The sequence below is a fragment of the Canis lupus genome, chromosome 12 (assembly GCF_048164855.1).
Source record: "Canis lupus baileyi chromosome 12, mCanLup2.hap1, whole genome shotgun sequence".
In the NCBI taxonomy this organism is placed as follows: Eukaryota; Metazoa; Chordata; class Mammalia; order Carnivora; family Canidae; genus Canis; species Canis lupus.
The window spans coordinates 57,665,695-57,691,988 of NC_132849.1; the positions used below are offsets into that span (position 1 = coordinate 57,665,695).

The 26,294-nt window shown below is 40.1% G+C and overlaps 1 protein-coding gene across 1 annotated transcript in view; it reads left to right on the forward strand.

The window, feature by feature from the left end:
* Positions 1–26,294, forward strand: part of NOL10 (nucleolar protein 10) — an 83,708-nt gene that overhangs the window by 4,685 nt on the left and 52,729 nt on the right. Inside the window, exons 3-13 of the mRNA XM_072771096.1 lie at positions 539–637; positions 3,212–3,289; positions 4,469–4,506; positions 5,584–5,720; positions 6,824–6,889; positions 8,691–8,751; positions 11,117–11,202; positions 13,711–13,789; positions 15,326–15,475; positions 18,365–18,431; positions 25,391–25,443. Coding sequence (XP_072627197.1) covers positions 539–637; positions 3,212–3,289; positions 4,469–4,506; positions 5,584–5,720; positions 6,824–6,889; positions 8,691–8,751; positions 11,117–11,202; positions 13,711–13,789; positions 15,326–15,475; positions 18,365–18,431; positions 25,391–25,443 — 914 coding nt within the window. The remainder of the gene's footprint in view (positions 1–538; positions 638–3,211; positions 3,290–4,468; positions 4,507–5,583; positions 5,721–6,823; positions 6,890–8,690; positions 8,752–11,116; positions 11,203–13,710; positions 13,790–15,325; positions 15,476–18,364; positions 18,432–25,390; positions 25,444–26,294) is intronic.

Genomic DNA, 26,294 nt, shown 5'->3' on the forward strand with positions numbered 1-26,294 from the left:
CTTATTATTATTTAGAAGGAAAAAAAGATTTTTGTCTTACCTATGACTGAGTAATAATAGTGGTATGATGTTTGTTGTTTCCCCTTTATCCAGATTTTGAAACTGGATGATTGTTTCACACCATTATGGATATTTTTCTTTTCAAGTAGTGATGATACTTCTTCTGTTTAAAAAGTAAAAATAAGAGGTGCCTGGGGGGCTGAGTGGGTTACCCATCTGCTTTCAGCTCAGGTCATTATCTCAGGTCCTTGGAATGTTGGGCTCCCTGCTCAGCGGGGAGCCTGTTTCTCCTTCTGCCCCTCCCCCCTGCTCATGCAGGCTTAGTACACTAAGTACTAAGCTTAGAAAACTAATGTATGAGCTAAGAAAAAACCTCCCCATGTGATAGGTGGGTCTGTACTGATGTGCTTTCCCAAGGCTCGGAAGTACGGGGACGTTGATGACCTGTTCATAGTGATTGTTCTATGTGTTTAGTCTTTTTATGAAATAAAATAAGCACTTGGTAGTTAAACCCATTACTTACTTCCTCTCTTTGTAGATGTCCGCAGGAGAATTGAACTTATTCAGGATTTTGAAATGCCTACTGTTTGCACCACTATCAAAGTGTCAAAAGATGGACAGTATATCTTAGCAACTGGTAAGTATCATTACATACATGATTTACATACATTTTATAGTAGGAAATGCTAGGGTGGGAAAGGGCACTTTTTTATTTAACATTTTATTATAAACCATTTCAAACATACAGAAATACTGAAAAAATTGTATAGTAAACATCTCTTTACCCATCACCTAGGTTCTCATTAGTGTTTTGCATGACCATATCTCTCCATCTCTGTGCATCCATCCATTCATTCTGTTTCTTAATGCATTTCAGAGCAGGTTGCAGATATGAGTGTCCTTTTCTGCCACATTTTTTGAGGAGTTTTGACAGAGGCATACACCTGTGTAAGCCAAATCCCAGTCAAGATCCAGAACATTCCTTTTACCCAGAAATGTCTTTCATGCCCCTCATCATCTTCCTCCCACCCATGCAGAGGCAATGCTCTGTGGTTTGTGTGTTGTTGTGTTGTTGTTTTGGTACTGGTGACAAGTGCAGCCTGTTTTGGAACCTTACATAAATGGAGTCATACATTGTGGATTATTTTTATGTGGGACTTATTTTCTTAGGACTTTAAGATTCATACGTGTTATGTGTGTCAGTAGTTTTTTCTTATTACCAAATAGTATTTCCTTATAAAAATAGAGTTTATTTATCTATTCTCCATTTAATGGACACCTGGACTGTTCTAATTTTTTGGCTGTTATTGATAAAGCCCTGTGAACAACCCTATACAGGCTTGTTTTGAGAACATTGCTGGGTCATAAGGTCTTTTTAGTTTTAGAGGGAGCTGCCAGACTTTTTCCAAAGTGGTCAGATCATTTTACATTCCTACCAACAATGATTGAGAGTTTCAGGAAGGGTTACTTTTAACATAACTTACTGTATAATGGACTAATATTTTTTATGCCACTAAGCGTTTATATTAGTAATATTCATCAGTTTCAAGTGATATGAGTGTCACTCGTATAAAATATAGGGAACTTTTAATGTGTTATAATTTAGAAGAGTATTACCCAGGGTGTGGTTTGGCTGTGCTTTTGGTACAATATCCTGTGTATTGGCCATACACTTTTTTTTACTTCGCTGGCTTAACATGCATCTGTATCCCTTTTCTAAACACTTTCTTATTTGACAGAACTTTTATACATCAACATGCCAGTCTCTCTTACTCTGTAATGGTTGTCTCAGTACTAATACTATGCACATTTCTTAGCCTCCAGTTCATATGTAAGAACTATGTATGCCATATGTAGTTTTATATACATAAACTTATGGAATATATTATATATAGTAATGGTGTTTTTGTGTGTGTATGTGTGTGTGTGTGTGTGTGTATATATATATATATATATATATATATATATTTTTTTTTTTTTTTTTTTTTTACACTTTTTAAAAATGAGCCGAAGGCAGATGCTTAACCACTGAGTCACCCAGGCGACCCTATTATACTATTTTTAAGTGAGGTCTTAGGAACTCAAAGATTACCTTATTTCCTTTTTAAAAAATATTGGCTTTAAAAATCAGTCTTTTTCTTTTCTTAATAATGCAAACATGATAAACTTACAAAAAATGAAGACATTACAGAAATATAAAAGATAAAATGTGAAAGGCCCTAAAATTGGGCTTCACAGAAATGAACAATCACTGTGCAGAGTACTTACATCATCAGTGTTGAGTCTTATAAACATGGGGTCATAGGCACCACTCTGCAGCACTCACCTGGTCCCTCTGTCCTCTCCCTTTACTTGGTAGTGTGTTTTGGCAGCTTTCCTTGTCAGTACAGGTCTTCATCCTCCACTTTATGAGGTGTATGATGATTTGCCATCATTTATTTAATGATTTTTCTATCAGTGGACATTTTACTTCCTTTCAGCTTTGGGCCATTTGTAAACAGTGCTGCAGTGAACCCTCTTCATGTCTTGCTATATGTTTCTCTAGGACAAATTTGTATAAGTTGAAATAAGGATTCCAGGTATATAAACATCACATATTGTACAGATTTTGCCAGGTTGTCCTTCAAAGTTATAACAATTTATACTAATCACCAAGTGTGTGAGAGTACTTCTTTTTTTAACACCCTCATCTACACAGATGTTAACTGTCTTTTAATCTTTACCATTCTGATAAACAATAACTATTTCATTGTTTTAATCTACTTTGTTAGATTGTTTGTGAAGTTTATTAGTTTTTTGTATTTCATTTTCTGTGACTTGCTTGTTTGTATTCTCTGCTGATTTTTTTGTTTTTGAAAGATTTATTTATTTATTTATGATAGACATAGAGAGAAAGAGAGGCAGAGATACAGGAGGAGGGAGAAGCAGGCTCCATACCGGGAGCCCGACGCGGGACTCGATCCCAGGACTCCAGGATCACACCCTGGGCCAAAGGCAGGCGCCAAACCGCTGAGCCACCCAGGGATCCCCCTCTGCTGATTTTCTTCTTGGGTTGTTGAAGAGGGCTGCTTTTAGATTCTTTTTCTTTCATGAGATTATAATGAATCCTATTCATCTCAGAACAGAAGGTATACTTAATACACCTGCAAGGTATTGACAATGAAAAGCATGTCCTTTAGGTTTTACATCACATTAATTTTTTTTTTTATAGGAACATATAAACCTCGGGTTCGATGTTACGACACCTATCAGTTATCCTTGAAGTTTGAAAGGTGTTTAGATTCAGAAGGTAAGTAAGAGATAAAATTTGAGTTCACGAAAATAACTTTTTTATATGTGGCTACTCTTCTGCTTTTTAAAAATGGAGACGGGCCATGTATAAGTTTTCTTTGCTGTGTAATGGATTGGCATGAATGTGGCAGCTTAAAACATCCATTTATTAGCTGATTGCTCTGTAGGTGAAGTTTATCTAGGCTCTGCTGTGTCCTGTTTTCAGGGCTGACCCAAGCTGTCAGCCAGGCACATCTGGCTCTTACTCAGGAACTTTGGGTGAGAATCTGCTTCAAAGCTTCCCGGGTGTTGGCAGAATGCGGTTTGTTATGCATGTGGGGCTGGGGTTCCCGTTTCCTGCTGGCTGTCAGCCTGGGGCCACTCTCAGCTCCTGGAGGCTGCCTGCATTCCTTGTCACCTGGTCTTCTCCACCTTTAAACCAGCACCTACTTGTTGGGTCCTTCTCCTGGTTTGATTCTCTTACTTCCCCTTCTGCCATCAACAGGAGAAAACTGATTTTAAAGAGCTCTTGTGATTATAAATCTCCCCATTCACCATCCAATGCAATATAGTCATGGGTGGCCCACCACACTCATAGGCTTCACCCTCTCTGCAGGGAAGGTGACTGTACCAGAAGGGCAGGGAAAGTGGACGGATTTCTGTCAGGTGCCTGGTTTTGAGGCATTTGAGAGAAAAGCAGTTAATGGACTAAGTCTTCTCCAACTGGTTTTACTCTTTCCTTTTTCAAAACAAGATGAACTTCCGCATGCTACTAATAGCAACTGTTTTCACTCTTCATTTATGTTTAGCAGATATACAACAAAAGGGTAAAAAGCTGCTGTTCTCTTTTTTAAGTAAATCATTAAAGAATTTTTGAATGTTCTTTAATGTCTATTTGTATTTTGAACTCAGAAAAACTGGGAAAGTCTAGAAGTCATTATGTTTTGTGAGTTTAATTCGCTTCAGTTCTGCAGAAAATCTGATCTATCTGTATTGAGAAATTAAAAAGCTTTTAATTTTCCACTTGTTTTAGGGCCAATATAATATGGCAACTTTATTATTTTATGAAAGGACAAAAAGGGGGAGAACCCAGTATTTGCATATAATTTTTGTGTTGAATTAGAATCTGCATCAAGTTTGCATTTGTATGAAAGTGGATTGATAATTGTAATTTTTCTTACTCTTTCCTTTTTTTCAGTTGTCACCTTTGAAACTTTGTCTGATGACTACTCAAAGGTATGCTTGATAGTGCTGGTCAGAACTGATCATGATAGATATTTCTATGATGTTCCCATTGTTACGTTAGGAATGGCTCTGTAGTAAAATAAAACCTATAATTTCTATTAATATATTTTTAGTTTGACCACAGGTGTGATACATAAAGTATCTTTTAAGACAACAGTGATGGCCTTTGGCCAGTCTAATTAAGTTTTCTATATAACATATGGAACTTTGTCTACATCGTCAAGAATTGGTAGCAGCCATCTCTTTTTAGGCCATGTTAGATTGTAGATTTGTGATTTTTAAGTATTTCCTTTAAACTAGTATTATTTACCAAGTTGCTTTCATATGTGAGAAGTAAGATAGTATTTATGACTAATTTTTTTTACCCTGCAAACAGATGGTCATGGAACAGTTCGAAACACAGTTAAATTCATCTATTTTTTCTTGTCTGTTTTTGGTGCCATTAGTCCATCTTTCAACTTATGTCATTTTCAGTAGTTATAAAATTGTCAGAGTACCGTATTCAATTTAAGGTACGTTAAAAAATAAAAAAAAAATTTTAGTCATGTCAGATATCACTGTGAAGGAAAATGGAATTTCTGAGCTGACCTGGCTTTATGTATTGTCTTCAGTTCTGGAAACTGTGGAATGTAGTCTATTCTTTTGCCTAATAGTGGTCATTAATTGTGTTTTTGGGAACATATAATTCCCTGAGTGGCAATTGTGAGATTATTAAAATGTGTTAAGTAAAATAGGGAATTACTTGAGGTTGCTGAGCAGTGTTCCACGTTGTAAAGTGCTGGAGCCAGGTAAATGAAGGGCGTTTGTTTTAAGTCTCTGTCAGAGGCAAGAAAAACTATCTTGGGTTCAGGAAAGCAATAAGAAAGCATGGGAGAAAAAAAAAAGAAAGCATGGGAGAGGTTTGATTCTTAGTCATGATAGAGAGTTAGTTGTGTGTGCACACGTACGTGTTACAGAGAGGGAGGGTGGGAGGGATCAGAGTTCTCTAGCTCCATCGGTTCTAGTGGTGATGAAGTAAATGCTTTACCTAGAAACCTCAGCAAACTCATGTTCTTGTTTCATTTTCAGATTGTTTTCTTACATAATGATAGATACATCGAATTTCATTCACAATCAGGTTTTTACTACAAAACCAGAATACCAAAGTTCGGGAGAGATTTCTCCTACCACTATCCATCCTGTGACTTGTACTTTGTTGGCGCAAGGTATTGGGTCGGATTCTTTGTTTTCTCCACCCCACCCCCCACCCCCCAGCTTCTGTTGTTGAAATCAAGAAGAGGGATTCAAAGAGGAATAAGAGGGATCCCTGGGTGGCACAGCGGTTTGGCGCCTGCCTTTGGCCCAGGGCCCGATCCTGGAGACCCGGGATCGAATCCCACATCGGGCTCCCGGTGCATGGAGCCTGCTTCTCCCTCTGCCTGTGTCTCTGCCTCTCTCTCTCTCTGTGACTATCATAAATAAATAAATAAAAAAAATTAAAAAAAAAACAAAGAGGAATAAGACATGATCCCTGCCTTTCAGTTGCTTGAGGGATGTAGTTCCAGAGTAACTGCTCATTTGGGAATTACATCCGTGGCTTTCATTAGCATGGTGCTCTGAACCTAGCGCCATGTGGGCACCTCATAGGGTCATATTGGTGGTGAAGGTGATTTCCTAGTCCCATTGCGCAATGTTTTAAAATCTCATTTTTTAAAGCTACCTTCTATATGATGATAAAAATAATACATATCCATTTTAGAAATTGGGAAAATATAAAAAAGTATTAAAAAAATCACCCATCATCATGCCTTCTAGAGGAAATCCTTTTAAGTATTTAGTTGTATTTCCTTAAAGTCTTTTCTGCTATATACATACGGATCCATTTTGGATCTTGTATTTTCTGTGTTATTTGTAAATAACATTCCACCTGATAAATTCTTTTTTTTTTTAACCCTTTGATTTTTTTGTTGGAGTTCAATTTGCCATCATTTAGCATAACACCCAGTGCTCATTCCGCCAAGTGCCCCCTCGGTGCCCATCACCCAGTCACCCCAACCCCCGCCCACCTCCCTTTCCACTACCCCTTGTTTGTTTCCCAGAGTTACCACCTGATAAATTCATAATATTTTATTTTGTACATGAACAAACTCACAAAAAAAGGTGATTATTTTTTAGGTTTAAAATACATTTTGGTTTAAGTTTTACATGGGGAAGTAATGCCCTGTAAGCAAAAGATATATGTACATACTTCTAAAATTTATATTTACTTGAAGTGAAGTTCATTGCAATTTACCAGATTTCTAACTTAATTCAATTCATTACTTTGCAGCTCTGAAGTTTATAGATTAAACTTAGAACAAGGACGGTACTTGAATCCTCTACAGACCGATGCCGCGTGAGTGTTCTGTTGTCGGAATACTGCTGTATTTCTCTTGGCCAGGAGATGGAGCCAGATGCTCAAGTTATCAGATGGCATGTTGCATTTAAAGGAGCATGGGGCAACTTAGTTATTTAAAAAAGTATCATTGAGTTTTTTCTTAAATATAAAATTCACTGAAAGACCTGGTGATTTCTTTAAAATTTTAATTTTTTAATATACTCGAAAATTTTATAACTCTACAAAGTTCAGTTTATTATTTTTTGGAGTGTTCTTTAACTTTTCATTTATGATTTTGTTCTGTGATATCTCTTATGGAGAAATTTTGGATTATTTGCAATATGACTTTTTAAATTTTATTTTTTATGTTTTTGCTGGCAGACATTTAAGGTTTTTTTTTTCAAGTTTTCCTTCCCCCCCCCCTCACATTATAGTCTGTATTTTTATTTTATTCAGAGAGAAATCCTTTAGGGATTAATTTATCATAATAATAATACTGAGTAATAATGACAATGGTAACAGTGAAAGCGCTTACTCTGTGCCAGATATTCAGTATTTTATACATATTAGCTCATTTTAAACTTAGAACAATTTTACTATCATCATTTCCATTTTAAAGATAGGACAGCTGAGGCACAGAGAGCGTGAGTCCATAGTCACACAGCTAGTACGGATTGGAAGCTAGGTTACTTTTCATCTAAGTCTATAAAGCACTTTTTGGATTTTCCTTATTTTTTTTAATATTTTAATTTATTTATTCATGAGAGACATAGAGGCAGAGACACAGGCAGAGGGAGAAGCAGGCTTCATGCAGGGAGCCTGACATGGGACTCGATCCCAGAATCCCGGGGATTATGCCCTGAGCCAAAGGCAGACACTTAACTGCTGAGCCACCCAGGTGTCCCTGGATTTTCCTTATTGCTTTGAGAGGGTTTTTAAAGGTTGGAAGAACGTGTAGTGATAAAGACCAGATAAACTCTTCAGTATTTCTTTTCATATGGCTTGAAATGCTCTTATTTTCTTTAAAAAAAAAACTAGAGTAACTTCATGATGCATTGTTGAATAATAAATGCTTTATGGCTGGATACTTTCCTGTTGGTAATAGCTATTATTTATTGAGTATCTTGTGAGTTCGGATGCCGTGCTGAACATTTTATCATTTTTTCATTTAGTGAAGTATCCATTTTACAGAAAATGAGGCTTAGGGATCCCTGGGTGGCTCAGCGGTTTGGCACCTGCCTTTGGCCCAGGGCATGATCCTGGAGTCCTGGGATCAAGTCCCACGTCAGGCTCCCGGCATGAAGCCTGCTTCTCCCTCCTCCTGTGTCTCTGCCTCTCTCTCTCCCTCTCTATGTCTATCATAAATAAATAAATAAATAAATAAATAATCTTGAGAAATGGGTAAAATGTTATAAAAATAAAAAAAGAAAGAAAGAAAGAAAATGAGGCTTGGATTAGTACACCCAACTCAAGCTAGTCCGGTCTCAGGACTCACTATCTTAGTGATAGCCTGTGTTCTTTCTGCCGTGGGGAGAAGGTATACTGAGAAAATAGAATGAACCTTTATTGTCAAGGTGGTAGGATAGTATTTTAGAAGGAATCCCTTCATTGTCTCATCCCCTGGCAGATTGAGGGTTGAGTGTCATTCTGGGGAATTCTTTCCTTTCTGGGATTTTTTTGTACGCAGATGAATAAGGAAGAACCTACCTGTCTTCTTTTTCCACAGGATTGAGTTGGCTATTTAGAAAGTTCATGGAGTATCTCTCCCACCTAAAATAAATATAATAATACTTTCTCCCTTCCTGCTTTACTGATTCAGGGAGAATAACGTGTGTGACATCAACTCAGTGCATGGCTTGTTTGCCACAGGAACGATAGAGGTAAGCAGACATGGTGTTTATTTTTTTAACTTGTTTTGCATTTGATACTGAGTGGAGTGTTACTTGAAGATGGAGTGGCTTGTTCTAAGAGCAGAGTGCTAATGGAGCAGCAGGCTACTGGTTTACTTTTTGCAGGGACATTGGTAACGCTGCACACCCAGACAGGGCCCTTCTGTTGCTGCAGATTGGCCCTGGTGTGTCTGCTCTGGCACACTTTGACATGGATCATCTCTGACATTGATCATCAGGAGCTAGATGAGCATTGCCAGCCTCAGGGGAGCAGTGGTAGCATGACAGCCAGTCCTGTTCCTAGCAGGAGGCAATATGTCATGCAGTCCCAGCTCTGATACTTCCTGGCTTTACAACTGAATTACTTTCCCTGAGGCTGTTTCCTCATCAGTGACATGGAGATAATGATAGCTTGCTTGCCAGCTTTATAGAGGCGCTGGTGAGAGCCACTCCGAACACCCTGTGTGGAAACATTGTCGGCTATAAAGGCATACAAGATCATGATCTGTACATCCTGGAGAGTAGGATTCAGTAAATACACAACACTTCCCTTTTAAACTGTAGTACTTTGGAGTCTATGTTCTTCGTACTTGTTGAGAATATTCCTAGATTTGCAGTTTTTTGTTTCTTTTTTAAAGATTTTATTTATTTATTCATGATAGAGAGAGAGAGAGAGAGAGGCAGAGACAGAGGCAGAGGCAGAGGGAGAAGCAGGCTCCATGTCGGGAGCCTGACACGGGACTTGATCCCAGGACTCCAGGATCATGCCCTGGCCCAAAGGCAGGTGCTAAACTGCTAAGCTACCCAGGGATCTCCAGATTTGCAGTTTTTAATTAAAATAAGTACTCATAGTTTTAAAAAAAAAGTGAGAAATGTATTATTGAAAAAGTGTTCTCTTGTGCCTTCCAGTCATCAAATCCTACAGCCTGGAGTTAATTCTTTAATGTTTTTTCCCTAGGTATATGCAAATATGCATATGTTAGTCATATATTTTTTTAAAGCTTTTTACAAAAGTAAAATTATATTTCTTGACTTGCTTTTAACATGATAGTATATAATATACATCTTTATACATCTCTACTTACAATGCTAAATTAATTTTTAAATTTTATTTTATTTTTTAAAGATTTTATTTATTTATTCCTGAGAGAGACAGAGAGAGAGAGAGGGAGACAGAAACAGGCTCCATGCAGGGAGCCCGATGTGGGACTTGATCCTGAGATTCCAGGAGCATGTCCTGGGCCAAAGGCAGGTGCTAAACCGCTGAGCCACCCAGGCATCCCAAAATTAAATTTTTTAAACTGATGGATAGGATTCCATTGTTTAAAGGTACTATAGTTGATTAAACCAATCTCAGATGGATGAAATTTAGGGCTCTACTCAAATTATTTTTATGCATTTTTCTTTTAGTGATTGCATAGTATTCTTTTTTTTTTTTTTTTAAAGGTTTTATTTATTTAAGAGAGAATGAGCAGGGAGGAGGGACAGAGGGGGAGAGAGAGAGAAAGGGGGGGCAGACTCCCTGCTCAGCAGGGAGCTGATAAGGGTCTCGATCCCAGGACCCTGGGATCATGACCTGACGCCACCCAGGCGCCTCAGCATAGTGTTCTTCTTAAATGGATTGTGCCAGTCACTCTCTTGCTCTATTGCTTGCAGTTCTTTTTTTGTTATTGTTTTTTCATTTTTTGTTTTATTTTTCCCTAGCTATGTATTTTTTTAAAATTCTGAAAAGTTGGAAACTGCACTTTCAAAAAAAAAAAAAAGAAAACCGCACTTTCTGAGAAATTGAAAACACAGTTCACTCATTACATACATTTTGCACATTTGCTTTCTTTTCCATAAAAATATGAGTGTATATATAAAATGTTTTTTGCACCATTTGAAAGCAAATTGCAGACATTGTGACATTTTAGCCCTAAATACTTCTGAATGTTTTTCTTAAAAGCAAGGACTTTCTTGTATAAAATCATAGTACTGTTATCCCTAAGAAATTTAGCATTGATACAATAAAATTATGTATTAAATACTTAACATTGATACAGTAAATATTTAAATAGTTTCAGTTCTACCACAATGTCTTTCACAGCTCCTGCTCCACTCTACCACCCAAACCAAGGTCCAGTCAGGGATCAGACATTGCATTTCAGACTTTTCTTAACCAATTTTTTTTTCCTTTTAAAAACAAATTCAGCTCATTGTAAAATATTTGACAGTACCAAAAAGGGTGGAAGAAAAAATTAAATTCTTAGCCCCATGAGATAATCAGTGTTAGTAAAGCCCTTTTCAGTATTTGTCTAAGAATTTTCTGGCAGCAGCTATTTTGTAAAATTACCACGTTTTGTTTTTTTTTTTTTAGGGTCGAGTAGAGTGCTGGGACCCAAGAACTCGCGGTAGAGTGGGCCTGCTAGACTGTGCATTAAGTAGTGTCACAGCAGATTCAGAGTAAGTGGAAATGAACGTGGTTTAAGTACCCATCTGCTTATGATTTAAACACGGGTATCAATATTGCATTAAAATTAATTGCTGAAGGTATCTGAGGTAGTAGTTTTGTGAGTGTTTTATGTAAAAACCCTTTTCTGGAAAAGTTCAATAAGAGGGAAAGCCGGACAGAATTCCTTTCTAAGGTGCTACATAGAATGTCTTTTTTGTTAGTTGCTGTTGAATTTTATTTAAATAGGTACACTGCAGGAATGTGTAGTTCCAATTCTGTAGGATCTAGTGATAGAACCATGTGTTCACCACTGCAGTTAATAAGCAACAAGGTGTACTTTGAATTCTAAGGTAGAGGAAGGCAAGTGTTTCAGATATCTTCTTGTTCTTGTTTGCCAATTCCTACTCTAAAACAATCAGAAAAGTAACACACACTTGGGGGATGAAAACTTCTATCTGCCTGAATTTTAGTAAGATGTATAGGCCTCTGTTTTCCCTCCACTCACCAGAGTGGTTACTGTTGCACTGTTTGGTACATATGTTTTCAAACATTTTTCTGTGCTCATATTAATACATATGCAATCTTACACTTTCTTGGTCAGATTCACGATTTGGGATTATTTGTTGTAATCATTTCAGAAACATCTTTTCTCTGGGATCTTGATATTTGTAGTATTGAGACTTTACTCATCATTTCGGTTGGCCAGACATATACCTGTAGTTGTGTTGTGTGGGAGGTAGAGTGTTTGATGGGGGGGCTGCAGAGAGAATGTGAACCCTCTAAATTATTTCTGATATTTGTGTGATTTGCATTTTTCTGGGAGAGAAAAGAATTTATGTAGTTCTTTCTTTTGAAAAATTAGCCTATTTAAAGCATCCTTGACTTAGAGAAAAGGTATAAATTGCTTACTTGGAAAGACATCTTTTTCTAATGTATACATTTTCCCCTATATGATAAGTAAAGATTTAATCTTTTTCATCTTTTAATTATGACATTTAAAGGGAGTGTAGGTAGTGGGGGGTGGGGTAACTGGGTGACAGGCATTACGGAGGGCACATGATGTAATGAGCGCTGGGTGTTATATACAACTGATGAATCACTGACTACCTCTGAAACTGGTAATACACTGTATGTTAACTAATTGAATGTAAATTAAATAAAAAAAATAAAGGGAGTGTAGGGAATTTTTTTCCTTATTAATGAGTAATACTAAAGTAATACTAATGAACAATTTCATTAATCATGGTATGGAGTATAGATAGTAGACAATCTTAAAGTGGAAAATTTACTTATTCTACATTCGTTTGTTTTTAGAATTAGACATTTCTATTGTGAAATACCATATACATACACAATCTCAAAACATTAATGTACAGATTACCAAATTATTTTAAAGCTCTATGTTTGTCAATAGAAGAAACCAATAGAGAAATGATTCTCATAGAAGCCTGAGAAAACAGGCCAGCAGCAGTTCTATGTATTGTGTCTTAACACTTATTTTTACTGTAATTTTTATGACTGTAATAGAAGTAACATTATAGAAAATTTAAGGAAGGGATGTGAAAAGATAATCTTTAATGTGGTCTTTAGAAATATGGGAGTATTTATTGTTTTTTTTTTCTTTACATAAAATATTGATTTACAAACACTTCCTATGACCACTTTTGTTCTTGTGAGTTGAGTGTTTTTAGCTATGATGACAGTTATTTTGTTTGCTTGTTTATTATTTTTCAAAGATATTTATTTAAGAGAGAACATGAGCAAGGATAGAGGGGCAGAGAGGGAGGGAGAAGCAGGCTCTCTGCTGATCAGGGAGCCCAACGCAGTACTCAGTCCCAGGACTCTGGCATCATGACTTGAGCTAAAGGTAGATGCTTAACTGACTGAGCCACCTAGGTGCCCCCAAAGAAGAGATGTTTATGTAAATACCTTATCCTGGCTTAATCAAAGGGAAGATATTGTCATACTGATCTTTTTCAGGTTTTATAAATTTTTATTTTTGCTTGTAGATACTTTGACAGTATTTTTTACAGTTTTGAAGAAGTTAATCTACAGATATTTAAAAGCAGATTACATTTACATATAAAGCTTATTTTTTATTTTGATTAAGAAAGTCTGGATATAAGTACCTTTTTATTATTATTATTTTTATTTTAAAGATTTATTTTACAGAGAGGGAGAGAGAGAGAGAATGTGTGTGGGGGGAGAGGCAGAGGAGTAGAATCTTTTTTTTTTTTAAGATTTTATTTACTCGTGAGACAGAGAGAGGCAGAGACATAGGCAGAGGGAGAAGTAGGTTCCTCGTGGGGAGCCTGATGTGGGACTCGATCCCCAGGTCTGGAATCATGCCCTGAGCCAAAGGCAGATGCTCAACCGCTGAGCCACCCAGGCGTCCCTGTAAGTACCTTTTAAATATTATGCTAGAAATAGGATTTTCTCCATTAGAATTAAAGATTAATGCATTTGTTATTTGAAAGGTTTGGCCATAATACATGGAACACAAATATTTTGCCTTTCAGAATAAACAGTTTACCAACAATCTCTGCTTTGAAATTTAATGGTGCCTTGACCATGGCAGTTGGAACATCCACAGGGCAGGTGAGTATGTTTAAGATGGAAACTTCATACTTAAGTTAGTATCTCAGAGGCATGTATATATTGTGGGAAACATCCACTTTATTTGTTCTGTTTGGCAACAGAAAATGAAGCATTATTGTTTTGACCAGAGTGGAGGGGGTACTCTGGAATGCTATACTCTTTTAGCACCTTGAGAAAAAAAAAATTTTTTTTTAAAGATTTTATTTATTTATTCACGAGAGACACACAGAGAGAGGCAGAGACATAGGCAGAGGGAGAAGCAGGCTCCCTGTGGGGAGTCCCATGCGAGACTCAATCCCAGGACCCTGGGATCACGACCTGAGCTAAAGGCAGACGCTCAACTGCTGAGCCACCCAGGCATCCCCACCTTGAGAAATTTTGATTGTGGCCTTCATGGTTGACCTGAGAGGTTTTTTTTTTTTTTTTTAATAAGATTTTATTTATTTATTCATGAGAGACACAGAGAGAGAGGCAGAGACACAGGCAGAGGGAGAAGCAGGCTCCATGCAGGGAGCCTGATGTGGGATGTGATCCTGGGACTCCAAGATCACACTCTGGGCTGAAGGCGGTGCTAAACTGCTGAGCCACCTGGGCTGCCCAATCTGAGAGGTTCTTAAGCTGGAGCTACAATGGAGCTATTTATTATGCCTCAGGCATTCTCTTAAATGTGATTTAGAATAATATTTTCCAGAGTGTGTGGGTCAGCAAAGCTTGGAATTTCAGCAGATTCCTACTCTTGCAGGATCACAGTGCATTTGCGTACATATTGAAGCTCTGAAAAATTCATCTAGACAAGAAATGTGCTTAACAAGTATTTCCAAAATTTATGTATCCCAGGAAGCTTTTTTTCACCAAGCACCATTGACCCCATGCCATGCAGTAATGTACGTTCGCAGTGCTCGTCTGACAAGTATGGGTTGAGTAGCCACTGTGACCTATTCTTTCTTCCCTTCTTTCCTTCAAGGCAGAGCCCACACACTTGCAGGTTTGCTCTTCTCTGAAACAGATTCAAGACCCTATTTCCAGTGGAGATACTGCCTGTGTTGTCATGGTCTGCAGAACTCGGGCCCCCCCCCCCCCCCCCGCAACAGTCATAGCTTTGCCATCACTGTCCGCTCAGATCTGCTGTGATTATGTTCAGCCCGCCTTTTTTTCTTATTTCTGTCAGCAACTCTGACAGTGCGTGGTACATGTAGGTCCTCGGTATATATATTTGTTTTAGTTCACAAATGACACAGACTCTTACAAATTTTTCTTTCTGTTCCTTTCTTAGTATAGCCCAGTTATTCTCAATCTTAGTGTGCCCAAAAATTATTCTCTGGTGAAATTCATAAAACTGTGTTACTCTAAGGGTGATTTAATAGATTTTTCTAGAATGTTTTTGTTGTCAGATTTTAGAATCATTGTGCCCTGAGTAAGGTGTTCATTATACTCGTAAAAAGGCAGTAAAACAAATGGCATCCATTATCCTAAGTTTTCAAAGTTGTTTTTAACATACAATTTGTTTAAACAAATCATTTGTTTTCTTTCTCTTAGGTTTTATTATATGACCTTCGATCGGATAAGCCACTGTTGGTTAAGGATCACCAGTATGGGCTGCCCATTAAGTCAGTTCATTTCCAGGATTCATTAGATTTGATTTTGTCTGCAGACTCGCGCATCATCAAAATGTGGAATAAGAACTCAGTATGTACTTACTAGATTATTTTCCTAATATTTCTTTTCTTTCTGTTGTCTTTTTGAGTTATGTGGGCTTTTGAGAAAGAGATGCTAAGTACCCATCTGAGAGTTTAGTTGGGAGTCAGTTACTTTAGCAGAGATAATATTCATACATAAATAAAGTAGTGAAGACTGCTTTCTTACTGCTGAGAAGTTGTCCTGGTTTGCTAGAACTGGCATGCCTTTCTGCATGTTCAGTTAGGTAGAGAGTAAATCCCTTTTTAAAAACATCGCTCCATGAGAACCTCCTAGATCCTGAGGCTCTTTCACAGCTTGGGAAAGTTTTTATGAGCTACTAATTATCTTTCCATGTCAACGTTATTATGTATCTCAATTTCATACCTTTTAAAACCTATCTCAAATAATTGCCTTCTGGAAATGACCCCTTTTCAATAATTTCTTAAAGTGTTTTTCTTAAAAACATTATTAAGAATATTTGATGTGGGGACACCTGAGTGGCTCAGTTAACAGCTCTGATTCTTGATTTCGGCTCAAGACACAATCTCAAGAGTTGTAAGATTGAGCCCTGCAGTGGGCACTGTGCTTGGTGGGGAGTCTGCTTGAGATTGTCTCTCTCCTTCTGCCTCTCCCTGCTTGTGTGTTCTCTCCTTCTTTAAAAAAAAAAAAAAGAGTATTTGATGTTCTTTCTTCTCACTTCCAAGTGTCATTTAAAATGTAAAAGTAACAAGCCTACATTTCTGGTTTTCACCTGCCTTATGCTTTTCATTTTTTGTTTTAAAACTTTAAATATTTTGAGAGTTGGGACACCTGGGTGGCTCAGAAGTTGGGTGTCTGCCTTCGCCTCAGGGCCTGATCCAGGGTCTGGGGATCAGGTCCCATGTCAGGCTCCCTGCGGGGAGCCTGCTTCTCCCTCTGCCTATGTCTCTGCCTCTCTCTGTGTCTCTCATGAGTAAATAAATAAAATCTTTAAAATTTTTTTTGAAAGTAGAGGAAGATTGGTTTGTTAATAAAATGGGAAAAAATTCAGTATAGCAATTTTTTTTTTAAAGATTTTATTTGTTTAGAGGGAGAAAGAGCACAAGTGGGGTGAGGGGCAGAGGGAGAGAGAAGCTCAAGCAGACTCCCCGCTGAGTGCAGAGCCAACACAGGGCTCAATCCCAGGACCCTGAGATCGTGACCGAAAGCAAAATCAAGAGTTGGATGCTCAACCGACTAAGCCACTCAGACATCTCAATATAGCAATGGCTTTTAAGAGTTCTTTGTATTTGGGGGTCCCTGGGTGGCTCAGCGGTTTAGCGCCTGCCTTTGGCCCAGGGCGTTATCTTGGAGTCCCGGAATTGAGTCCGACATTGGGCTCCCTGCATGGAGCCTGCTTCTCCCTCTGCCTGTGTCTCTGTCTCTCTGTCTCTCTCTCTCTCTCTCTCTCTGTGTGTGTGTGTGTGTCTCTTATGAATAAATAAAATCTTTAAAAAAAAAAGAATTTTTTGTATTTAATTAATTACAAACTTCAGTGTCTTTAGTAAAAAGTGTTACTTTTTTTTTTTTTTTTAATTCATTTTTGAGGTGAAGGGGGTGGAAAGTCCAGCAGCCTCAGCAGTAGTTGCCAGAGTTGCACATGTCCAGGACAGAAGTGCTACTGCCATCCCATCGTACTTCAGCTACGTCCCCAGCTCCTGGGACCATAACTTTTGTTTTTAATTTTCTTTTGGTTAACTCCCGGAGTATTGGCCTTTGTCATCATGTCTTGAATTAGAATTTGGCTGCAGCTTCTCACTGCGTGTGCAGTGGGTATCTTCCCCATGCTATAACTAAACCCCCACTCCTTCTCATGGGAGCCTCTGATGATACATTAATAAATGCAAGAGCTAGCAGACATTTTCAACATCAGTTCTTGAAATTATTCCACCGCGGTTGCTGCAATGCATTTTCTTTTGGTGTTGTTATGACTAAATACGCCCTCTTGACCAACACCCAGATTGCTTGGTTTTGCTTCACTCGTTTTCCTTATTTACCTTTCTCATCACCTTTTTCCCTTTCCCATCTTCTTATCTTTTGCCTCTTGTTTCTTTTACTGTCCTCCTCTTAATTTTTTAAAATATAACACCTTTCTCCCTCTGCCCCCATATTGAATATAAAAGTCTGTTAGCCTTTCCTGCATAACTAACACATTACATGTTTATAGGATCACATTTTGTAGGTTATTTTCTGCCCATGTCTTACTCGATCCTCCTCAGAGCTTTGTGATCCAGGTGTTGCAGATATGCTCTCCTCTGACCCTGCTGACCATCTCCCATTCTTTGCTTTCTCTGAGTACAAGCTTAACTGAGGCCTGTCTTCCAGATGAGAAGTATATCTCTAAGTTGATGCACAACCATAGCTTAAACTTTATGTAACCGCTGCTGGTGTATGGACCTTATCTGTGAAACTGTATTTCCTTGGATAAATCACCTTCCCCCCAGGCCTCAACTTCTCCATCTCTAAAGTGAACGCATTTCATAAGTTGATAAAATGAATGCCCTACTATTTTTGAGACTTAAATTCTGTGCTTTCAACTAGGTAATGTTATTTCTTTACATAGTAGTTTGTGGTTAGGTTAGATCTCTGGTTTATTTTTTTACTCAACATTGCTAAAAGTTGTCTTCCGGGATCCCTGGGTGGCGCAGTGGTTTGGCGCCTGCCTTTGGCCCAGGGCGCGATCCTGGAGACCCGAGATCGAATCCCACATCGGGCTCCCGGTGTATGGAGCCTGCTTCTCTCTCTGCCTGTGTCTCTGCCTCTCTCTCTCTCTCTCTGTGTGACTATCATAAATAAAGAAAAAAAAATAATTAAAAAAAAAAGTTGAAAAGTTGTCTTCCTTTAACTGTTTTAATAATTCCTTTTTGCTTATTCTTCTAGGGAAAAATATTTACTTCCTTGGAGCCAGAACATGACATTAATGATGTCTGCCTCTACCCCAACTCAGGTATGCAGTAGCCATTCAGTGGGATAAATCTAGGCTGTATGTTATAGGGTTTTAAATTGATTTCATTTCTTCAGACAGGGTTTGGCTTGGTTAGGACAATTCTTGGATATTATATTTACTGGAAGAATCAAGAGCAGGAAGTGGTGTGAATGATTCAGAGAATGGCACTTGGTGACTCAGTCCTTAGCTGGCCTAGCTATTAGTAGAAACTAACAATATATAGGCAGGTGGCAGGTGAGATGCTATTTTAGTGTGCTCTTCACTCTTTTATGTGATTAGTAATGGTGTGTGGAAATTGAGGTCAGGGATTTGGAGAAGGCTGGGATTGCCTGATAATCCACAGGGCTTCCGCAGTTGTGGGTTTTGATGTCTTCTGTGTTGTATGCTGTTCAGCACGCATCATGGATTTCAAGACTTATGATACCTTCAAGACAAATCATTGAAGAATTTTGGGTTACAAAAGTAAAGAACAGTCCCCACTCTCAAGCAGTGTTGTATTCTAAGGACAGGTGTTCACAGATCATTTTGATGGAGGGATACAAAGCAAAGTAGGAAAAATTCTGTGATGTACAAACAGCACTTTGATAGCATGTTAGAGTGAGGGGTTTCAGCCATAGCAACTGGGGAGATTGCAGAGGAGATGTTGGTTTGCATATATTTGGTAGGTGGGGTGGGGAGATGGGACGTTCCACGTGAGGGAGCAGTGTAGGAAGGGCAAGAAGGAGAGGGTACAGCAGGTACTATAGGGTATCATTCGTGGGGCTTAGTTGGGAAAGGGGTGGAGCCTTTATGCGGGAGCCCTGGTGGCTCTCCCAGGAATGAAGGTGGCAGAGGTCCAGGAGTGATGTGCTGAATGGTTTGGGCTCAGTCTGTAGTCAGGACCTGTTCAGACCATGGTTTCAGAAGATGGTTCTGTCCATCGTGTAAAGGATAGATTGGTGTGGAACTAAAAAGAGTAGGAGGGGATATTCTGAGCTAAGGAGAACACAAGAGACCAAGCCAGTTTAGACAGATTGTTTTCTTTTTTAAACATTCAAATATCAAGAGGCGGTAGGTTAGTGACAGTGTCTGGCAGAGGGTCTCACACCTGCTGCTTGTCAGTATCATATTGGGAGCCTTTTTAAAAACTACACATCTCTGGGCCCAGTCCCCGATGGACTGACTGGAGTGTCCCGAGGAGGGCCCAGAAGCATGTGTTTGTAATGTGTTTGCCAAATACTCCGGAGGCCCTGGCTGTACCCATAGCCTTGTGGTGGGAGCCGGGTCTAGTGGCCTATAGAAAGTGTGGTCTCAAGAGAAGCAGGTCTGTGGTTACGAAGTTTGGAGACATGTAAGTAGAGGTGATTTCAGAAGAAGTTAGAGTATGTGAGATCACTGTAGGAAAGTGTAGAGGTCAGGACCTGAGTCCATTTAGAGAGGCTGTGGGGAGAAGGAAGACCCAGCTGAGAAACTTCACAGGAACAGATAGAGGCCAGAGAAGGGACCGAATTTGAAGTAGGTGATTGGGTAAGGCATGGACGATCGGGTGAGCACTGCTGGGCAGGTCTGAGGATGGTCAAAGTTGAGGTAGGAGGAAAAGCGAGTTCTCAGCACTCCTGTGCTACTGTGCTCGGCAATACCCATGCATCATTCATTTGTTCAGAACCCTGTGTCGTTGGTGTTGCACACAGTTGTTACTTTTTTCCTGTTTGTTTTGCATCTTAGGAGGGGAGGATGGTTGGGTAATCGGGCCAGAATTGGTCACCCCGCTGGTGTGTGGCAGGGCCTCAGCTAGAGCCAATCTTTCCTGATTCTGGAGCCCTTGCCCTTTCTAGTTCCATGCTGCTCTCCCTGGAGAGCTGAGAAGCTTCAGTTTTGTAATCAACTATATATTTATGATTTCATAGCAGAAGTCGGGGTGAAGTCAGATTCTGATGGGTTGAGGAATAAACTGCAGTGAGGATGGTGGAGTCCGAGTTAGAGAGAGTAGACAGTCTGAGAGGGGGTCTTAGACAGGAAGATGAGTAAGACCAGGTGAAAGTGACGTTGGAACAAGGGTGGTGAGCAGGTTTCGCCAGATTGAGGGGAGAGTTTGAAGGGGGCAGCTGGTGTTGGGAGCAGGAGGCTGCATGGCCACTTACGATCCTTGAACACTGGCAGGGCGACTCATTGAACAGAGGTGTGCTTTATGTGTAAAATAACAGGTTTCAAAGACGTTATACAGATAAAAAATAATGTGAAATAGAGGAGCCTGGGCACTCAGTTGGTTAAGCCTCTGACTCTTGATTTCGGCTCACATCATGATCTCAGGGTCATGAAATCGAGCCCTGTATCCAGCTTGATGCTGGGTGTGGAGCTTGCTGAGAATTCTCTCTCCCTCGCCCTCTGCCCCTCCCCCTGCTTGCATGCACACGCGCACACACACATGTGGGCACGCTCTCTTTAATTTTTCATGTGAAAAGATTTTGGACATATTAAAATCATTTTCCCTGTTTTAAAAAAATTTTTTGTTTAAATGTATCTACCAGAAAACGTGAAATCACGTGTGTGGCTTGCATTATATTTCTGTCTTGCAGTACCGGCCAGACACGGGGATCTTTCCCAGGGTAGGATGCTGCCAAGATGCAAGGTGTTGAAGTCGGGCAAGGACGAGCAGCATTAATCTTGTTGGAGTAGGGATGTTCCTCTAGGAGTCCGATCCCATCTGATGATTCTGGTTCCCCAGCATTACATCCTGTCCATTCTCACATTCCCCATTGTCTCCCAGATGCCTTTCGTAGCCCATTGTTTGGAACCAGGCTGTAGTCAGTTGTGTGTTACATCGATGTGTGGCCATGTTTAGTTTCTTTCAACCATAATAGCGTGTCCTTCCCCCCCCCCCCCCCCGCCCACACACACACATCCCCCATGGGTTTTTTTGTTTGTTTGTTGGTTTGTTTGTTTTTGCCTTCTCCATGATGTTGACTTTTCCAGGATCAGTCAGTAGTCTCAGAGAATGCCCCTCACCCTGGGTCTCGGTTGGTTTTCATAATGTCGTTTACCTTGTGCCTCCAGCCTGTATTATTTTTTCCCAAATAGAAGTTTGGCCTAACTGTGGTGGACTTTAGGTTAAGTATTCTGGACAAGAGAAATGGTGGTTTCTCCATGTCAGACCCCATCCCATAGCCCTCTAGGGCCAGTGAGGGGCAGTGTGACCCAGGTTAAGGTGACCACCAGGTCTCTTCATTGCAAAGTACACTTTTCTGAGAGGTAAAAATGTTAAGAGTAATGTTTTGGATAGAAGAACAAGGTGACTGACAGATATCTTATAAGAAGTGAATCAAACACCAAAAAATAGCCAAGTAATGTATTTCCTGAGCCGGCAAGCACATTAGGACAAGTACCTCAGATGCCGCCTTGGGGTTTGGATGTGAGCAGGCTTGATTTCACGCGTCTCGCTGCTTTCCCTCGCTCTGCTCCTTTCCCTTTAATACCACTCTTGCTACTTCGTGCTTAATCATCACAAGCTTAATCATATTTTAGAAAAGCTAAAACGTTCTTCTTTCTTTATCTTCTTGCTTACTCATTTTGAAGTAATTAAAGCCGAATCACAATTATTGTTTTGTCATGTTTTTCTAATATAGAGATGGCTCAGAATATTGAGAAATGTTCCCGCCTTCCTGGCTCCTTTCTGGTCCTTCTCGTGTTGCTCATTCAGCCCGGCTCCAGCGTCTCTGTGTCTGGCAGCTGCATGCAGGTTGGCCCGGAAGGGGTGGTGCGCAGCACGTGTGGCTGAGCCCCGCCGCAGCTGGGAGTCAGGATGGCTGGGTTCAGGTCACTGGGAGAGAGAAGATGGGCTTTCCACCCAGAAAGCTTGAGGTGAGGCTGAGTAGTCCTATAAAGTACACTGTGTGGGTCTCCCCAGCTGCCTTCCAGGCTCCTGGAGACTGCCTGCCCTGGTAGATGGGAGGAAACCTTGCCTTCTCCCAGCATCGAAAAGAGTGGCTCAGGACACCTGTAAATACTCTCGGTGCCCTCTTTGGGAAAACCCCACGCTCACAGCAGGAGTTGAGTACATGGAAAGAGGTGTCCTGGCCTCTCCTCTCTGGCACAGTTCTATACTCAGACTGTACACTCTGTGTTGTTCATGGCAATGACTGCTGCTGGCCGCCTAGCACAAACGTGTCTGAAGGACTGAGATTTTGCTTTTCCTTTGTTTTTAAATTTTCAATTCATGGCAGGCTGCTACTTTCGTAAAATGTAATAAAAATGAATTACAAGGAAAAGGCAATGTGGCATGGCTCCACTGGTTTCTAGATTCTTCCCTTCCATTCCTCCACTTTCCCTGGGCCTGGGCCCACTTTGCAGATTGGCCCTGGGAGCTGGCCAAGTAGAATTGGCAGAGAGCATGGTTTCAGATTTTGAACATTGTGCTTCAGTGAATCCTTGAGCCCCTGAAGCACATGCAGGTGAGAATTGATGTGTGCTTGCTTCCTGGGAGGGCCCTGCTGTTCCATCCAGGTTTTTGTGACTGCACCGTGAAGCTGCACAGCACACGGGATAGCACATGGTATAGCAGATACCAGACTTGAGGTGTTTTTTTTGTTTGTTTTTTTTTTGTTTTTTTTTTAAGATTTTATTTATTTGGGGCAGCCCAGGTGGCTCAGGGGTTTAGTGCTGCCTTTGGCCCAGGGTCTGATCCTGGAGACCTAGGATCGAGTCCCACGTCAGGTTCCCTGCATGGAGCCTGCTTCTCCCTCTGTCTGTGTTTCTGCCTCTCTCTCTCTCTCTGTCTCTTTCTGTCTCTCATGAATAAATAAATAAAATCTTAAAAAAAAAAAAGATTTTATTTATTCATGAGAGGGAAAGAGGCAGAGACATAAACAGAGGGAGAAGCAGGCTCCCTACAGGGAACCTGATGTGGAACCCGATCCCAGGACCCCAGGATTACACCCTGAGGGGAAGGCAGACGCTTAACCACTGAGTCACCCAGGCGCCCCAAGGCGGGCTCTTAGACTCTAGGCGCTCCTGAGCTTCTCCCTCTCTTTTATAGTTAATATTGTCATTGTTGACACTAATAAGCATCACTACAAAGGACATGGGGGAGGAAAAACCATTCATTATTCCACCCTCTCCTCCCGAGTACTGTTACAGTTTCCATGAAAGAAATTCTTGTATTTATCTTGTGTTCATAGGTTTTCAGTTGTTGTCCTCACACTGTATGTATAGTTGTCTTTTGCTTTCCAGTTGACATACTAGTTTTTTTTCCCTTTGCTGTATGGCATTTATATTTGAACTTCTGAAATTTTTAGTATTTGACCATGTAAGAAGTCTTTCATTTTATCTTAGCTGTGGTTGTGGTTTGAGAGTCCTGTTCCATGGGCTTTGGAGTTGATAGAACATCCGCTTCTCTCCTTCCTAGCCGTGTGGTGACCTTGAGCAAACCATCTAACTTTCTGAGGCCGTGTTATCTGGAAGTCAAGTTCCTGGCACAGGGCCTTACACTCTTCTCCTCTCTTGAGTGTGATCATCTTAATTTCTACTGAATTTCTTTTGCTGATTTTATGTACTTCTTTTGGCTTCTTGTTCTTGGGCTTTGCCAGGTTGCCTGGTTTTTTTCATTCATAATTGGTTTCAGTCCTGACCTTCCCCACTTTAGTTTGGTAGTAGGTCAGCTTGTATCATTGTCCATATATGGCCAAGTGAGATCCTATTCCATTGTGGAAAACAATCTGCTTTTTCTAGTCTGAGTTCTTTTGTGCAGTTAGATTAGAGCCTTCTCACTGGTTTATTGGGTAGATGTGATTGTGTTTCCTTGTGGAATGCAGTTTTTTGAATGATCCGTGTTCACAGTCGAGCCATTGAAGCCAGACTTAGGGAATCTCTTTCGCAAGAACTTTCATTTTGGTTGTAATCTGTCTCCTCAGTCCCCAGAACGACTTCTTTTTATCGTGTCTAAAAGGTATAGGGAAAGGTTTGGCTCTAAAATTCTCTAGCTTGTGGCAGGGCACTTGGTCCCTTTGAGCTTTTTTTTTTCCCCCTATCTGTAAAAATGGATGCTATTATTTCTTATTTCAGAGACTTGTTGCATGTTCACCAAGTTAATATCTGTGAAGGCTCTTTGTCATTCTGGAACAGGGGCTATGAGGACTGGCACTGCTTTGGAGGCTTGTGGGGAGGAGTAGGTTGCAAATGTGGCAGAGAGCAGAGACCAAAACCGGGACATGGACACACTGGTACTGTGCTGCAGAATCATGGGGGTCACTGGGTGCTGCTGCTCCTGGGGCTTGGGGGGATGCCTTCACCAAATGCTGGGAACTTTTCCCATACTTCAGTTCTGCTTTCTCAAAATGCGGATCTGTTAGTTGAGTCTCATCAAATTCCCTTGGGAGTGAATGAACTGGGGTAGAGTAAGGGCTGTTAGATGCTCTTTAGATCTTTCCTGGTATGGCCACACAGAGCATTCCCCTTAAGTCAGTGGTTTTGTTTTCAGTTCAGGAGTGAAATTTAATGCAAACCTGAGGAACTACGTTGCTGTGACATTCTGTGGAAGATGCTTTGCCTTGGTTCTTTGATTCCTGATAACAGAAGCCTTTCTTCTTCATTGTTGTCATCATCATTATTATTTTAACTAGTGCACCAGAAGTATATTTTATGTATCTACGTGTCTAAAGCATCAAACTCTCTCCCCCTTAAGAACAATGGCAAACTTTATGTAGACCTGAGCACCTAATGGTAGAAACTGCTTACTTACTTGGCTAGTTCAGCTTGAGCATTTTGCAGGTAGGGAAGCTGGTCTTCATGATACTGAAGGCTCCCCATCTAGGAGGATCAGAGACTGAAGCCTGTGACCTGATTCCTGGGGTGCCTGGCCTCTAGGCCCTGCTCTTCTGCGGCATGTGTCTTCTGAGCACCTGGAGCATTTCAAAGTGTAAAACAAATAGAAAAAGGCACCTTTCTCTTACCCGTGTGTTTACCTTTTTCATTGTGTTTATTTTTAGGAATGCTTCTTACTGCCAATGAAACCCCCAAGATGGGCATCTATTACATTCCGGTAAGTAATTTGAATAGTAGTTACGGTAAATGTAGGACAAGCAAAGACAGTTTATTTTTAAACTGGTTGTATTGAAGGCGTTTGGGTCTGCATGCGGTTGCATAAATTAAACATAGCGAACTCACTTGTAGTTTCACTTTGCTTCCTGGAGCCAGTAAAATAATGCTTAACTATTCTTTTATGGGAAACTGCTTACTCTCACATTAAAATAGGGATTAGGAAGTGTTTGTTTTTCACATTGACATTTGGTTTTTGTTTCCGAAGTATTGCAGAATCTTAAGCTTTAAGCTGTTAGTGATCAGGAGGTCTGATTCTAAACCAACAGCCTGGTGCTCTTTAGTCATTTCATTGTTTCTCTTATAAATAAGTTCCGCCTAAGGAAACGGTCAGACGGATCTGGTCAGTGATGGCATACAGTCACAGTCTCGGCCTTTTATTCTTCTTTAAGAAATTCTCTTGCATGTGACAGAAGCTTCCCTACCTTTACCATTAGATTACAATAAGAAAGAGACATAGGGGAATAAGATCTCCTGAATAGAAAACCACGTAGTGCAGCATTGGCACTAGATTACTTTATGGCTGGCAACCAGCTCCTTTTCTGAGATTTGGGGAGAAGAGGGTGAGAAGTGTTGCAGAGCAGGACTTTAGGAAGGTCAACTCCGTAACTACTGTCAGCCTCCAGTTGGGAAAGTTCTTCATATTTACAATTGTCCTTTTAAAATAGCTTAATGGTGTGTATATTTCCCAAAAGAAGTATTCTGGTTGATGTCAACTTTCTGTGGTTTCAGGAAACTCCTGAGTTGTTAAAAGTACTTTGAGATAATTCTTTTGGTTGCTAGTGAAACGAAGGC